At 39.1% G+C, this 18,072-nt stretch overlaps 1 protein-coding gene across 3 annotated transcripts in view; it reads right to left on the bottom strand.

Annotated features, from left to right (window-relative positions):
* Nucleotides 1-18,072, bottom strand: part of LOC121293857 (E3 ubiquitin-protein ligase rnf213-alpha-like) — a 158,988-nt gene that overhangs the window by 58,393 nt on the left and 82,523 nt on the right. For all 3 annotated transcript variants that reach the window (XM_041217270.1, XM_041217273.1, XM_041217271.1), the window contains exons 27-33: nt 16,827-17,017; nt 14,314-14,469; nt 8,492-12,085; nt 7,887-8,023; nt 6,764-6,859; nt 1,807-1,925; nt 796-918 (exon numbers count right to left, since the gene is read on the bottom strand). In XM_041217270.1, coding sequence (XP_041073204.1) covers nt 796-918; nt 1,807-1,925; nt 6,764-6,859; nt 7,887-8,023; nt 8,492-12,085; nt 14,314-14,469; nt 16,827-17,017 — 4,416 coding nt within the window. The remainder of the gene's footprint in view (nt 1-795; nt 919-1,806; nt 1,926-6,763; nt 6,860-7,886; nt 8,024-8,491; nt 12,086-14,313; nt 14,470-16,826; nt 17,018-18,072) is intronic.

Raw genomic sequence — 18,072 nt, 5'->3', positions numbered from 1 at the left:
TCAGACAATGTTATAGGGTATAGACATCATTAACAGACCAGGATTTGTAGCACTTAGACAGACCAGATGGATGCCAGTTTGTTTATTTTCTGTTTCTCTATATTCCTGTGTTCTTTTGTGAGACAATGGGGCAGAAGCCATCGCTCACATCTGTGATCCCCTTTAAAATAAGATGGAATGAAGACCAGAAAAGGTAGAAAAGAGAGATTAGGAGGTAGGAACATCACAGGTAGGGGTGCAGGTCGCCTGCTCACCCTTATTGTCTAGAGACAGAACATCACACAAGTCCTAAAAGTGGAAAAAATGCACATGATCAAGAAGCAACAATATATTACTAAATGATTTCCACTTTTAGGATGCTTTTAATTTATCTGGTTACCGCTTAAGTTATTGACTGAACACTCAATTACTCAATAGTCAATTGTTTCTGAATATAATAGATGTCATTTTTATGGTATTTGCCCCAAAGATGCTCATGTCCTGAAATAAGAGTATCTTGCCTACATCCAGGATTTTTAATTTGTAAAAGTCTAATCCCTACCCTAGTAAACATTTACCACATCATGTTAAACTATTTTGCATCAGGAGGTAGGAATAGCACAAAGACATTTATAAAAAAATTGTGCCAGGTTTCTATAAAATAAAAAACCACCTGAAAGCAAATCAAACACATGGGACAGTTTTCAAACTTTTCTGCAATTGCTCAATTTCTTTTAAATTAAATATCGATTAATTGCTCATTAAGGTCAGGTTGCAGGTATCTAAAGAGAATCCAGAAAAATATAAAATACATACCTTCAGGTTCCCCTGGCTCTTTGCCAAACAGCTGGCTAATTGTAACACCTTTGAAAGCAGTCACATTTGCAACCATGTCTTTCGACTTCCTGAGGTCATCAATATGAGCTGACTGCCATGGGTCTAACGAGAGGAATTTTAAAGACATGATTCACTGCAACTTACTTTTATACCAAATGTACTGATACATAAATTGGGTTATGTTTTGATTAAATGTTACATATGTGTAATATAGAGCACACACAAACCCTGAATAACAGATTTCATAATTTATAATTTTACCATAACCCTCTTGGATCTTGCAATACCTTACTTGGACATTAAGGTTAACTAAACCTTTTACCTTTTAAACAAACTTAAAACAACTACATAAATTTGAACGCTGCTTGTTCCAATATCAGCCCTATCTGTGTTTGTTCAACAAATCTCCTTTGCTTATACATGGGTCTATCCAGTTAATATACGCAGCAACCATTGCAACATATTTTTTTTTAAAAATGGGTTCTATAAAAAGATGGGAAGCTCTTCCTCCGCCTCCCACCTCCTGCCAAATGTCTCCTTTTTGGAAAAGCATAACAGCAGGTTTTGGTGCGGGAATAGTGGGCTCAAGGATCCATGAACATGACATTAGGTGTTGGTTGAGTGGAACAATTTTCCACTGAATACTTGAAGATCATGTCATTGTAGAGACACATCGGGAAGTTTCTTTTGAAGAAGCCAGTAAGAAACGTCCATTGGTATTTTACAGGGTGATTCACGGTAATTCAATTAAACAACCTGCTGGATTTAACAATCCAGCCAAGTCCCTATTTCAAGACTTGTTAAAATAATGTCCCAAATAAAACAAGTTCAACTGTTGGTATTAGCATAAAATATTGTAAAGAATTGGATGGCGCACCCACCAGTACACAAACTAAATACACGCTCAATCAGTAAGGATACTTTGACTGGGATTTATAAGCATCTGAAGAAAAAAAATCAAACCGTGGGAAGAGAATCCAATTTCTTTACCTCCATGAAATCCTACATATGTTGATCCACCTTCCATTCTTGGTAATTTAATGATGAAATACACATAGACCGTCCAATCATCACTTTTGCTTTTGTTGATTTCATTTATAGTCGAATACCTACCCAAAGAGCAGGGTATTGTATTATAACAGGTACAAACTTAGCTCAGTGAATAATCTTCCATTCATTAAAATTTCATGTGTGCACGCATGCAATGATTTTTACATCCTTGTGCCAACTTTCTCCTCTTCATTGGTTAAGTGATTGTTCTCACTCATCAGGTAGAGGTTTGTTCCTATCCTTTCTAATCAGCACTTTTAGTTATTTTCTATTTCCATTATTCATCTGGGCATTTGCAGGAAATCAACTTTACAAATGTTGAAGATAAAAAGCATTTATTGTGGAAGAAGCAAATAAAAATAACATGATTAGCAAAGTTTTTTTTTAATCAAACACATGGATGCAGAAAAATAATGACAGAGATAATTCCTTTTTAAGGTTTGGGATTGAAAATCTAGCTCAGCTGATTTAAATCTATTTTTTGTTAAAGAATAGCAGCATAAATGCAAGTATTGCTGGTGGAAATATTCATTACAAGTAGGAATAGCAGTAAGTTAATGAGATTGCATCTGCCCAGATATGCAGTGCGTGTATTCGCAAAATATTAACTCAATTCCCAGCAATATGTAATTCCACTATTCAGTGTCAGGACAGCACATGATTGTATTACATGATATATACTTAGGAAGAATATCCTAGTTCCCATTGCTAAATTCATTTTTATAAAGAAGATTTCTATGAATGTACCATTTTAACCAAATTTTGATGTGACTTGGACACAGAATTAAACTGTGGGCTGCATCGTGAATTGGAAGACCCAGGTTAGTACTGCTGACATCTTGGTTACTCCTCAGCAAATAAGTGGCTTGCCTTGGCCAAACTTGTACTAATGTCTCTCCAGACAAAACCAAGCAAGTTAGTACATGCTCCATCTTTTAGTCACTTGAGTCCTTTTTCTTTCTCACCACAATGATACTCATCCACAGTTGCCTCCAATTTCTCTTCTATTTTACAATGTCCGAGGAGATCTTGTCCACGAGATCCACCTCTCTGCTCCCTTCACTCCATTTCCTACTAACATGCTAACTATCAATTTCCTTTTGTGGTTCTTGTGCTAGCTGACATTGTGGTTGATTCTCTGCTCTCCCTTTCCGAACCAGCATCATCAAAATCCTATCTTCAACTATTCTGTTCTTGCAAACTACAGCTAATCTCTAAACTCACTTTTCTCTCCAAAGTTTTGAACATATTGCTGCATTCTAAACAAGTATCCATCTTTCCAAACAAACTCTATGCTTAAGTCTCTCCAGTTGTGTTTCTGTCCCCACAAATAACAACTTCAATGATTAAGCTGCACTAGCCTTTTTCACTCTCCTTGACCTCTTGACATGCTCCACTATACCAGCCTCCTCCAATGCCTTCCATTGTCTAGATCAGCAGCACTGCCTTCATTTGGATCCATTTGATCATAGTCAGAGCATCTCCATCAGTGGCATTGCTTCCTGCCCCGTTACCCACAAGAACTGTAGCCCCCTTCGCTTCCTCAATTACTAAAGGCAACATTGTCTGCAGTCATGGCTTCAGCTTTCACATATGTGCTACGAATGCCTCTCCATGCTTCAGTTTTGACCAGGGCTTCCCAAACTGTGGTTCATGACTCCCAGTGGAGTCACGAGCTCCAAGGCAGCAGTGGGTGCCATGGAACTATGACAGAGTGTTAACGGCTACGAAGCCCCTTTAAATCCTCATGTTTCTTTAATGGTGGGAATGGCCTACCTGACCGATTTTTGAGGGTTCAGCCCTGCTCCAAAAAAGCCAATGAAAACGTAGGTGCTTATTATTTTAAAAGCCCTGCACTTTAAACAGCCCCCCACTCTCACGGCTGTTCACCACACACTCCCCTCCTCGCACTCTCAGATCTCCACCTCCAGCTATGGCTTTAGCAGCTCTCAGTACCACCACCCACCTTCCGACCCCACCACCAACTTTCACAGCTCTTCAATACCCCCAGCTCTCTAGATCACCCTCACCCCCTGCCCCATCTCCGCCACCCACATCAATCTGGCTTACATTCAGGGGTCACGACAATTTTCAAGCCTCAAAATAGGGACATATTTGGGAAAGGTTTGGGAAGGATCATCAACCTAAAACATTAACTCTGTTTCTCTCTCCACAGATGCTGCCAGGCGTGCTGAGATTTTCAGCATTTTGTGTTTCTACCTCGCCACTGCCTTTACGTTGTCAGACTGCTTGTTCAACATCCAGTCTTGGATGAACCACAGTTTTCTCCATAGAGGAACAGTGAAAAGACTGAAATCATTGCCTTTGTCCTCCACTACAAATTGCGCCTTCAGTATTGTTTCCATTGTCCTCCAAAGCCAACACCTCAGACTGATTCAGAGGTTTTCAAACTCAATGTCCTATTTGAACCTGGCTTAGCTTCCAATCTCACATCCTCTCAATCAAAAAAGACTACTCTATTACCATTTCATAGCATCATCTGCCTCCATCCTCATCACAGCCCATCTACCTGCTGAAACCCTCGTTCGTGTCGAGAGAGACTACAGAATGCTCTATTACATGAATCACACAATGTTAGCATGCAGGTACAGCAAATAATTAGGAAGGCAAATGGAATGTTGGCCTTTATAGCAAGGGGAATGGAGTATAAAAATAGGAAAATAAAAGCAAAATACTACAGATGCTGGAAATCTGAAATAAAAACAGCAAGTGCTAGAAATACTTTGCAGGGCTGGCAGCATCTGTGGAGAGGGAAACAGAGCTAACAAGAGTTGAATAGGACTCTTCAGTGTTGAAGAAATATGATGGGTTTTATGCCATTAAAAAGGGGGAGGGGAGATAGAAAAAAAGGGAGGGTCCGGGATAGGGTAGAGGGTGGGAGAGAGTAATGACAAAGATGTCATGGAGCAAAAGACAAAGGGAGTGGTAACAGTTGTAGGAAAGAAACAAAGCATTTGTCCACAGTGAGCGTGAATATAAAAAATAGGAAAGTCTTGCTACAGCTATGAAGGGCATTGGTAAGACCACAACTTGAGTACAGCATGTAGTTTTGGTGTCCTTACTTAAGGAGGGATACACTTGCCTTGGAAACAGTTCAAAGAAGGTTCACTAGGTTGATTTCTGGGATGAAGTGGTTGCCTTATGAGGAAAGGTTGGACATATACTCATTGCAGTTTAGAAGAATGAAACCTACAAGATTCTGAGGAAGCCTGACACTGTACATGTTGAGAGGATGTTTTCCCTCCTCGGGAACATAGAACTTGGGGGGGTACTGTTTCAGAATAAGGGGTTTCCCTTTTAAGACAGAGCTCAGGATGACTCTCTTCTCTCAGAGTTGTTAATCTTTGGAACGCTCTTCCCAGAGAGCAGTGAAGGCTAAGTTATTGAATATATTCAAGATTTTTGATCTACAAAGGTTTTAGGGGAAGGTAGGAAAGTAAAGTTGAAGTTGATCTTATTGAATGGCAGAGCAGGCTCGAGGTGCCAAATGGTCCACATCCTGCTCCCTATTGCTTATGTTCTTATTTGGGTATTTTCACTTGACTAGTTGATTGCTCTCCTGGCTGGCCTTCCTTACTCAGCCCTCCATAAACTTCAGCTCATCCAAAACTTTGCTACCTGTATCTTATGTAGCAAAAGTTTTTCATCTATCACTCATGTCCTCCTTGACCTATATTGGTTCTTGGTCCCTCCATGCCTCCAATTTAAATTTATTATTCTTGTGTTTAATTCTCGCCACGGTCTCACCCCCCTCCCCATCTCCGTAAATTCCCCCAGCCTTAAACAGGGCCTGATTTCAACTCCTCCAACTCTCTTGTGCATTTTTTCCTCTTTATTGTACCACACTGCGTAGGCCAATGTTCTGGTCTTTAAGCCCATCTTATGCCCCGCCTTCTTCATTTAAGACACTCCTTAAAAATCCATGCAATTATCTGTCATCACTGAATGATGATTTTGGCAAATTTAAACTTAGGGACTTTTCACTTAGTGCCATTCATTCTTTAAAATATGAAAGGTATATTGTGTCTTCAAGAAAGGAAGTTGTGTTGCTTTGTAACTGTAGTAACAATGCTAAAGGACACAAGACATCATGACCAGGTTTCCTCTACACTGGAGAGACCAAACGCAGGCTGGGTGACCGCTTTGCGGAACACCTTCGGTCTATCCGCAAGTATGACCCAGACCTCCCTGTCGCTTGCCATTTTAATACTCCACCCTGTTCTCATGCCCACATGTCCATCCTTGGCCTGCTGCAATGTTCCAGTGAAGCTCAATGCAAACTGGAGGAACAGCACCTCATCTTCCGACTAGGTACTTTATAGCCTTCCGGACTGAATATTGAGTTCAACAACTTTAGATCATGAACTCACTCCTACTTCCCCACCCCCTTTCTCCAATAATTTATATATATTTTTCTTTTCCCACCTATTTCCATTATTTTTAAATGTATTTCCATCCATTGTTTTATCTCTACCTTTTAGATTCCCCCCCACTTTGCTCGTCCTGCTTTCCACCCTTAATGTCCCCATTAGCACATTTCTTAGCTAATATCACCACCGTCAACACCTCTTTGTCCTTTTGTCTATGACATCTTTTGGCTATCTCCACTAGCCCTCTATTCAGCTCTACCTGTCCCACACCCCCTTAAACCAGCTTATATTTCATCTCTTTTCTATTTTTCCTTAGTTCTGATGAAGTGTCATTCGGACTCGAAATGTTAACTGCATTCCTCTCTGCAGATGCTGTCAGACCTGCTGAGTTTTTCCATGTATTTTTGTTTTTGTTTTATGACTAGGTCTATGTTCTTTTAATTTTTACCGAAGGAAAAAAAATAAAGAAAATAACAGTGAGGGCAGAGCACAGGCATGCTACTCACTTTGCAGAAGCAATCAAATTTGCACTTTGTGAATTGTTTTCAAAGTCTGTTTGTACGAGCAAGATTTTGTTTCCTTGGCTGGAATCAACACAGTGCCTGGAGGTAAAGGAAATAATGAAGAGCATTTAACTAGGTCAACATTTTGTTTACATTTGATCAATGAGGAAGCAAAAATTAAGGAGAAAATACTAACTCATATTATTTGTGTTGTAGGATCTTTATTACCTACCAGAGAAATAAGGCAGGGAAACTTTGATCACAACTCATCCAAGTAAGAGTCCCCATAGCATGTAGTCATTATGAAGTACATTTATTTATGACCAACTGTTTTTAGGACACATTTTTATTAATTATATTGCTTGCTTATTCATTGGAAATATGAAATCTCAAGGAAACATGCTTTGCATTTTATTCTGTTCATTACACTAATTCCTCAAACATCAACATAGTTACCATTTCTTTTTTAAAAAGGGATCAATTATAGTTTTCAGACAAGTTTTGACTGTAGTAGAGGGATATAGGTGTGAATTATTGACCTGAAGGGGCATAGGTAGATGTTCCAATAACAGTGAAAGGCAATTTATTGTCATGTCTTGATCAAAAGACAGAAAACCATAACATGCATCTTAAAAATTAAACCAACCCAGTTAAAAGCAACTTCTGAAAGTATACAGTTATGAGAATGTGGAATTTATTCCATATTAAGGTATAAATACAGTACCAACTGAGGTGCTTAACATGGAAATAATTACTTAAGGGTATTAAAGGGCTTGGGGAAAAGAGGAAGGAGTTTTGATTAAAAATTAGATTTGCTATGACTAAATAATACAAGAAGTCTGATTGGACAAATGGTCTATTCCTATTTGTCTGCGGGCCATTTTTACACTCTCAAGATCATATCATAACAAGAGGGGAGCAATTTAAATTAAGCTAATTTCTAAAAAAAAATCAATACCTGAACTAAATTTAAAAACTCAAAATGCCTTCATCCACTCTGTGCAGAATACAACTTGTGCTTTATGACACCGGCAAAAAATGACCCTTTGCTGTTGTCACTCACTGAAGGTAATTGTTAATTAGCAGGTAACAGTTAAACAATTTAATGTATACCGGTTGAACAAACCTTATTTTCTTCAGAAACGAATGCTCTGTGTCAAACTGCTGCAGTGAAAAACAGAAGACAGTCTGAACACTCTCACTTACTTCCCTTTGCAAAAAATCAATGTCAGAAGCCGTTAGAAGCCGTGAATAAGTTGTAACCTGAAATAAAGAACAGCCAGTTCTTTAATTACGGATAAGAATAGAGTGAACATCACAATCCTCCTGTTGTGTTCAATAAAATCCACAATTAGGTAGAAGATTTTTCTACTTTTTACACCAACCGTGATCTTAACAAGCAAGACCAAAACTGCCATTTTGGTACCAAATTGCAAACAGGACTATGGTTAAGGATAGATAAAAGATAAAAATCTGCATGAAAACATTATATAATGAAATGCAATTAAAAGATCACGTATAGACAAGGGTCAAATTCCAATGCATTAAAAAGGTTCCAACTTTTAAACCTGCCTTACGAAGCAACCTACAGTCAATCTCAAGTGAATATAAGGGAAATTCTCTATTGAATCTGTATCATAGCTAAACTAGGAAACTGTAATCCAACATCTCACATACTTCTACCTACCGTCATTATATCAAAAACTATGTTTATCATTACAAGTCGCTTACCTCAGTGAAAATGGCCCAATGTTGAACTTTGGATTTGGTGTGAGAATGGATGAAATCTGCAAGGGAATCGTGATGCTGGTCTGCAAAGTACTTCTGCATCACCGTGTCAGCTTGATATGCAGCAAACTCAGAACTGGTTAAACGAATCACAGAATCTGGGGTGGCACAATTCAATAACACCCATTGTGCTTCTTTAAGAATTTCCTCCCAAGAACCTTCAGTGTGCTTCAACCTTTGTGTTATTTGTGAAACAACTGATGCACAGGTGTCAGAGTGATAACCAACAAACACATCAGATGGACTGTATTCCTGCTGCCTTCCATGGATTGAAGCATTTCTGGGTCTGACTGCTGTGAAAGTCTGCACCCACTGCTTCAGTGTTTTTACAATATCCCTTTGATTTCTATCAAGAACTGTGTTAATATCAAGATAATGTTTCTCAAGCCTATTGATAAGTGGAATTGGAAACTCTTTGTAGACCACCTCCTTCTCTTCTATAACTATCAGTCTAAATTCTGGATGGACTCTGCATTTGACTCTATGGGTCCCCAAACCCAAATCCACATACTTCTGTCCTCCAAGGTACACATAGTATTGATTCAAAGCATCATAAAGACTTTCGTAAAGATTCTGCAGATTTAACAGAACCACTGTTTGTCCAGTTTCCATGCAAATCTTTACACGGTTGATGTTTCTGCAAATCTGAGTATATTCTTGATCTTTGGGGAAACTGGATCCAAAGATTATCTCAGGCTGCTGTTTTCTGGAGAAAAACATCTGCTGAAGTATTTGAAGGGCTGCATAGTTTTTGGTTAGAATGAGCAAGTACCGACATTCGCTGTCATGAGAATCAGCATATATGTTGTGATTGATCAGTTCCAATGTGTCAATGCTATCATGGGAGGCATTCTTGAGCACAGACTTGAAAACGTCCATAACATTAACATCATCGCTTCCACTAAAATTACGCAGCACAACTTGCACTAACTGCTCTGGGGTTGGTTCCGATTTGGTTGTTTTTGAAAGTGAAAAGACCATTTTTATTAAACTATAATAGTCACGTAGCCCAAAAAACTCTTTATTTTGCTTTTTGCAAATAGTTAGATAAGCATCTGCAAGGCTCCCAAACAAACTAAGCACTTTTTTCTGTATCACAGGATCAGAAGAACAGATCCCTTTGGCACTTTCAAACAGTTCTTTTTTGTCTGGATCTCCTCTTGACACAAAAATTCCTCTATTCATTTTAGCAGGATCTAGAGCCCAGTTGGATATTCCAATAAAACCAACTTTCTTGTGTTTAAGGGGGTCATCATCAATGCACCCATCTTCCAGAAGTGGGTGAAGAGTTTTGAGTGGCATTTTTGGAGAATCTTCAGCGAGGCCAATTTCATCCAAGACAACGACTGAAACATACTCATCAAGGTTCTTTCCTTCTTGGAAGCGTGCACACTGCTTAAATGTATTAATGATCCCCTCAGCGGTGGAATGAGGACTGCACTGAAATGATACTAGATGGATCTGTTTTAGTTCTTTATACAGGTCAGTATGAGCTGCTTGTCCCTGCATGGCATCAGCGACAATCGTTTTTGCAAGGGACTTTGAACTGCCAGGCTTTCCAACCAAGAACAGTGGGATTTTAAGTTCAATGCAAATGACCATCATGAAAACATTTTCCTTCAATGCTGAATTTCTTGCAATCGTTTCTCGCAGTGGTACACCACTTAACAAAAAATCTTGCAGAAGCACGAGTTGCTCCAAAAATTCGGCAGGTTTGCTGTATGGTGCGGGGAGATGACGGCAGATGACTTTCCGATAAACATTCTTCTTTTCCAAACATGCATGATAACAAACTCCGAGTGCCAACACTAAGCACCAGATGACATCATTGCTCGATGCAAGGGACGCATGCCTATTGGCTTGATCTTGTACGAATTGTTTCAATTTATTCAACAGCATCTGCTGATGGTTGTAAAACCAAACAAACACTTTCATGCACCGCTCCACATCTCGAAGGCTGACAAAACTGCACTCATCTTGCTGGTGTCTCATGAAAAGTTGTGAAGCTGACAAAACATCCACTATGCATTTAATGTTAGTAGAGGGAATGGAAATGGACTGAGCCAGTCTTTGAACAATTTGCTGGATGTACATCTTCTCAGTAACATCATTAAGTTGCCCAAAATCCCACACTAATGGTATCATGCTTGGTGGCAAAGCTTGTACACGATAAACGAGCTGCCTCAAAGGAATAGATCCCAGTTTATCCTCCGTTTCATCTGCTCGAACACGGTAGCCTAGCCCAGCTGACTCTAAACGCTTTATCATTCCATCTGAATGTTTTCTGTAGGGATTGCAGGCTGCTATTATTTGCAAACCTGTACTGGGAGTTAAAGGTTCCCCTTCAATCATCTGATCACAAAGAACTTCTTTAATGCAGCTAACTGCTTCAGTTGTATTGGCTTCATCAAAAAAGAGAATAGTGTCAAAATCAAAATTTGCCTTGTTACACATAGCAAGAGCTTCTGCATCTTTAATTTTTGAATAGATCATGTCTGCAGTTGTACCACCGTGAACTTTCACTAGTTTCATGTTCTCAGTGTTAGCACCAGCTTTTCGCAACTCACTCAAAAACTTGATCAGCCTGGTCTTGCCACAACCAGTCTCCCCCATGATAATCACAGGAATGCCACATCTAAAACGCATGTGAATCGCAAGAATTTTTAAAATGTTATCCGTGGTGAGCTCATAGGTTTCATCAGGATCCATTGGCCACTGAATGCCCAATACTGTACAAAGACGCTCAATCTTGTCACTACGTGGAAGCTGGTCAAAATCTGTGTTGAATGGGACTCTTTGTAGGAGTAAACCTTGGTACAGCTCACGAGTCATTATATTTGGTTTAATAATTTTGCCATTTGATGGGTTTATAGCATCAATCCCACCATGGCCATTTTCTTGGAGGTGGAAACCAATGAAAGTCATCGATGTATGGTCATCATTAAAAAAAATGTATGGATGCGGTTCCGATTCCCACTTTTTTCTTACAAGAAATGGTGCAAGATCTTCTTCTTTAATACCTTCTAAGTTTATGGCTTCCCTTCCTGGGCTCTGGTCTGAGATACTTAGAGAAGGTGTTGCAAAATCTTTTGCCATCAAAATCATGAAATTAACAACAAAACTTTTGAATCCTTGCAGAGTATCTTTGATGAAATCAAAGTCACAAAACACAGACGTTTCACAGTCCTTCAACTGCAGATTAAGAAAACAGGCAAAATTCCGCAACTCAGACCAAGAAGGATCCATCACCCCACAATAGATCAGAAACAGCTGCAGGCACTCTACATGGCTGCCTTCAACAGATCCCTCCAGGTAACTAAAGGTATCCAGGTTTTCTTGGTTTTTGAATCTTCTGAGATACTGATATGGCCTTTGAAATGCCTCACTCTGAAATTCTTCATCATCCATAAGAGGATCAATGTCATTCCATGACAGGTTTTCAGATTTCCTTACTTCCTGTTCAAGTACTTCTTTTGGTGGTCTACAATATATGTTGGGGAAAACATCCAGAAAGCTGTGCTTTGGCACTTGGGCCCCCTGAAATTTAAAAACAGAAAGCTGAATCAGAAAGTTATTCTGAATTGTTGAGTGTAAATAGACTGTTCTTTCCGTCAGCTTCTTTAAAAAAAAAATTAACACAGATTCCCAATTTTTACACAAACACACCAAGAATTAACATATTATTATATTTACTCACTTAGTAGTACAGAACTTGAGTATTGCTGAAATATGACACATGCTATTGAAGCTTTTTATCTTGCACTCATCAGAGCAGATACAAAATTTCAAAGGGAGCAACAATTTATACTGCATGAAAAAAAGGGTGCTCATTGTTTGGCAGGTTGGCTCAGATTGGATGAGGTGCTGCCACGGAGAATGCAAGGAACTATTGTCCCTCATGTTTAATTCGAAAAAGGTGCAATGCATGGACATGTTCCTTTTGCCTGCGGAGGACAGGCCCTTGCATATGAATGTATATAGCTTTTGGCAAGGGTAAGTGAGCCACATTGCACACCCGGCAATCTTAAATAGATTGCCAGGATCATTCTTAGCACACTCAGGATTATTCAGCAAGTGCCGTCCAATCGCAGAATCACATGTAATGTTAGATATTATGTTCTGAGTTTTGGGTTGGTTGATTGTCTCAGTCTTGTGCCTATTGCAAGCAGCTGAAGGGACGTGCTGTTTGATCTGACCCGCCAGCTGTTGGGCCATATGGCATCACCCCTGCACTGAAATTCATATACAACATGACTTCTTCTGCTTTAGCTGTGTCGGCATCACAGACTAATATCCATATCATACCAAAATTTATATGGGTAGTGCTGGCTAAGCCAAGCATGACCAGCTGAAATATTAGCTCTGATAATGAAAACTTATAAATGGAAATAACCTAAGTATGAGTCTTGAAAATTTCAAGTGATGGGGTTGTGACTATTTCCTTTGGCAGCTTGTTCCATTGTGGGATTGTCCTTGGGAATAAAGTTGCTGGTACACTGTCTTGGAAACAAATAGCCTTTGTATTTTGTGTGGATGTGTACCTTGTGTTTTGCCATTGCTAGAGGGCACCCGGTACTTGCTTCTGTCGAGTCCCTCTATTCCATTCCATACTTTATAGAACATGATCACTCTAATTTTCTCCCTCCTTTGTTATAGTGATTCCCATTCCAAATCTTTGATTCAAGAATGTGATACCGGTGTATTTCCCATACTGATTCATGCAGAATTGTGCAGCATGTCTTTGGATCACTTCAATCTTACTTATATCTCTCGCCATATAAGGGATTCCACACACAACTTGCATTCTTCAGGATTGGATGAATAAATGTTTGGTAAACTATAACTCTGTTATTTTGTTGCAATACCAAAGATTCACTCATTACTTAATTGTGTGTTAGGCAGAATGTCTTCTTAGCTTCACAGCAGTATCCTATTAGTGGAAAATACCACTTATGCAGCAGCATCAAGTGGCTAGCTTCACCTGTTGCTCAAATTTTTGAGATATCCTTCCAGGATAATATGTGGCAGACTGGGCACTTCCAGGTCCAAAAATGGTGGCTTAACCCCGCACAATGCACAGCGAGCATGGTCTGATCCAGATAGCCATTATCCCACAGGATAGCTCGGATGCGTTTTACTTTGGCATCAAGTTTCCACGGTGAACAAATGACTTGGGTCCTATTTATGAGATTGCTGATAAGACCAATCTTATAGCGTGTGAAGCTGTAGGAATCCCAAAAGCGAGTGAAGGTAAGCTTGCACTGGCAGAATTAGAGAGCCCAATGATAGTATTTTCCACTAACAGGATGCTGTTGTTAAGCCAAAAAGATGTTCTGCCTAACACACAAATGAGTAGTGTGGTATATGAATTTCAATGCCGTACTTATACTGTACGTTCCAATGACTGGCAGTTCGCAAACAGCACAGCCCTTCAGCTGTTCGCAACAGGCACAGTACTGACCGTACTCAACCAGCCCATGCTTGCAAAACTCAGTACATGATGTCTAATGTGGAGGTGAAGTTGTCCAACACTACTGAGCTGGAAGTAGACAATTTTGTTGGTGGACCGGATGCGTGGTCAAAACCTCATCTTGGAGTCGAGAGCGAGACCAAAAATCCAAATTGTTTGGTTCAGCCATGGACCTTGGCCTGAGTGATGGATAAAGTCAGTGGCTAGGAACAGAGTTTGTAGCAGAGTGGCTAGGAACGGAGTTTGTAGCAAGGACCACCCAACCGGGACTCCCTAATATGTCTCCGAAGCTTACTTGTCTTGCATGTTTCCTAGAAAGGAATCCCGATCCCTCCAACATTTCTACAATGTACATATGACATGGCTTGCACTTCCACATTTTTCCATCGGTGCCCATCAAGTACCGCAAGATGAGTAGTTTGAAAAGAAACTCGCATAATCCTTTCTGTACCTGTAAGTGAAATACTTTGGTTACAAACTAAGCGTTTAGTGCAAAGCAAAGCACTAATATTTAGGATATACAAAGTGTTTTTAATGTAAAACAAGGATATTTACATAACTTTTAACTTATTAATACATTATTTACAACAAATTCAAAAACGTGGTTGACTGTGGAACAAGGATCAGCTACAAAAAACAATTAGCTCTTCAGTATTCTTAACTGATCTAACTTAATAATGTGGAATGCTAAAACTGGTAAAGCAAATTTAATATGTCCCCTATAAACAAAAAAGATTAAAAGCATACCATAAAAGCATACTATAAAACCTGTAAAGGCACCATTGAAGCTTTTCTGCAATAATTAACTTGTACAGTGGTTAATTAACAGGATATTGAACTGAGAAAATATTACATTTTTTCAATACAATAGCCCTAGTCCTGCAGCATTCATTTTCAGCTAATGGAAGTGGTCAACATAAATTATTTAAAGCAGTATGTACAGAATAATAGCGGGGACGTTACTTGAAAAAATAATTGAGGACAGCATGACACCATGAGAAATTTGGACTGATTAGAGAGCCAACACAGATTGGGAAAGGGTAGGTCATATTTAACAAACCTAACTTTAAGAAAGTGACTAAAGGAATATATTTGTGAATATTTATGGATGTAGTTTATATGGACTTCCAGAAGTCTAGAATATAGAGCAAAAGAAGTATTGCTAACTGCTGTACAGAGCCCTGGTTAGATCACATCTGGAGTACTGTGTACAATTCTGGGCACCACACCTTAGAAAGCATATATCCGCCTTGGAAGGAGTGCAGCACACATTCACCAGAAATTATGCAATCCAGGCTTGTAGTTTCTGGAATAGAGAAGGCTTTGGGATGAGTTGATTCAGGTTTTAGGATTCTGAACAGAATTGATAAAGTAGACAGAAACTATTTCTACAGGAGGGGTAGTCTAGGCCAGGGGACAAAACATTTAAATCAGATCCGGACCATTCAGGTGAGAAATTAGGAAACATTTCTTCACTAAAAGGGTGGTAGAAGTGTGGAACACTCTCCCACAAAAAGATGTAATAATTTTAATCAGACTGATATTTTTTGCTAGAAAAGATTATTAAGGGAAATGGAACTTAAGGTGAGTGGATAGAGTTAGGGTACAAATCAGTCACGATCTCCACTGAATAGTGGAACAGATTTAAGGTTCTGAATGGCCCACTCCTGTCCTAAAGTAATGAAATGGAATTGCAACATTTCCATTTATGACTGAAACATGCATCAAGTTTGTCAATTTACAGTTTATGCACTGAATGAACCTGCAACAATTGCATGATGTACATGAGATTTATGAGTATTGGTTTCAGTAAGACATGTTCTTCCAGACTCATTAATTTTAAAAAAATGCTGAGAAAATAATGCACAAGGACAGCCAGTCATCCAAGTTCATGACCTTTTGATTTATGCCAACTATTTCCCTGATCTGAAATATGACTATTGCAAGATTGCAGAAATAGTGCAATGTTCAGACAGCTTTAAGCAATGGACTGAATTTAATGCTCCCCCCAGAAGTAGGCTGGGAGGTGGGGGGTGCCTTATAATGGGGCAGGGTGGAAATCCTGTCACTTCCTGACTGGCATTGATTAAGTCCAGGATGGTTTTCCTGCCTGAAATCCAACTGAGGCCCTCAAGCAGCCACTGAATGCTAGAGAAGAAGGGACTTCTCCCACCATCTCCCCCTCCCAGAACCCAAAGGAGGCACCAGCAGGAATCCATTCCCCTGCCCTTGACAATGATCGCCCCCTGCAACATACTTGCTGGGCCACCACTCCTGGTACTGGAGAGCTGCCAGTCTTTAAATGGTCAGAAGCTTTCAGGAATGGATATTCACCCCACATCAGCAAGTCCAGCAGGAAATTGCCCTTGTTAGAGCCAGGAACCCTCAATGGCAGCCAGCAGGCTGCCTGAGTGGAACTTAATTCTCAATGGGGTTCCCAAAAATGACCATGACAGGGCTGCCATGGCTCTCAAGAGGGTGGGCAGGCTCACTGCGACCATTAAATTCCGCCCTATGGATTTATGTCTACTACCTATCCGAATTACAAAACTCAATTTACATGGGACAAGTCAAAGCTTTTTGTCAACTAAATTCAAGATCAAGAAAGAAAAATAATTCTACCTTTTTCTTAAAATGAGCACATTCACAAACCATTCAGGTATTACCAATTTTTAAAAAAGCCTTAAAAGGGAAAAAAATCTACTGTTGTAAATCTGAATTTTCCAATTAGGCGTACATCATAGGTAGAAACAAAAAGCCACACCAGGTGTGGATTGTGATCAGTTCATTCTTTGAAACCAAACTTACAGAAGAAGTAATGTCAAAGTGAAATATCATGGGCTCCTTCTCATTTGATGATTTCATAAATGACAAAACGGTTTTGAGAACTTTATTTTCATCTACCCGTGGCTCTATTAGGCGGATGGTTTTCAATACGTTAACATTCCTGGTTTGCTTCTTCAATGTTTCATGTAGTCTCTTCACGTAAAGTGATTTCCCTTTTGAAACAAAGTGTTTTTTAATAAGCCTCTATTTAAATAAACATTTATCTTTTCTTACAATCTAATCTAGAAACTATTCAGGGACAGTTCAAAATCAGGTCTTTCAGAATAGCATACCCATCTCAGTTTAGGAGTAGAGACTGCTATTTTTTTATGACTAATCCTGTGTATAAATCAATTATCCAAAAGTATTAAAACTTACATTAAAAAGTAGGCAACATACCAACTCATCTTTACTTCATATGAATTCTGCATAACTTCAAAAGAATTGTTCCTTTTATCAATTGAAAACATTCTGAGATTTGGCTCTTAATAAATCTTACTTCAGGTACTCTTGTCAGTAGTCCAAACATCACTTCCAAAATAAATCTGATTCAATGATAAGCAGGTTATAACTATAAATGCAGCAATTTAATTTATGTTTCACACATTTACGAGTTAGTGTTTGTACACACCTATACTCAAACCAATAAGCATCTCCATAAAAAATCGTTCCTTCCTTGCTCATTATTTTGCATATTTGCACAGAATTCCTTGTTTTTGTTTTTTAACGTGTGGCAGGTTATGTAACTTTAAAATGGGGTCTAAATTTCACAATCTTGCCCTGACCCAACTAGCTGCTGCCTCTAATCCCATTTCACTTCAAGACTATTTGTGCACCACATTATTTTTGGTTAATCAGCTAGACATACTTTTGTTACATACTTCAAATTGAATGAATATCGATATACAGCGACTAGGGAATGCATGAAAATAAAAGTTCGTACAGTATATAACTCCTCATATGCAAAATGAAGTATTGTAGTCTTCCAATTGAATATTTGTAATTATTTGAGGTGAGGGATATCAGTGCTCAGATCAAATATTTTTTTACATAGTATCACAGTAAAAATCCTCCCACTCTACCTTCATAACAGCCTCAGAAAGAGACCTATTCAGTTAGTATGAATTTGTCCCTTTCTCACCATTACTGCCTCTCAGTGAGAGGATCAACACAGACCTTATGGTTAAATTACAAATATTGGTGTGCAATAGACAGACACAAACCAGCA

This window comes from Carcharodon carcharias, chromosome 22, assembly GCF_017639515.1.
Source record: "Carcharodon carcharias isolate sCarCar2 chromosome 22, sCarCar2.pri, whole genome shotgun sequence".
NCBI classification, from domain to species: domain Eukaryota; kingdom Metazoa; phylum Chordata; class Chondrichthyes; order Lamniformes; family Lamnidae; genus Carcharodon; species Carcharodon carcharias.
Note: the sequence above shows the minus strand (reverse complement) of the source record. Positions and strands in the feature narration are given on the sequence as shown.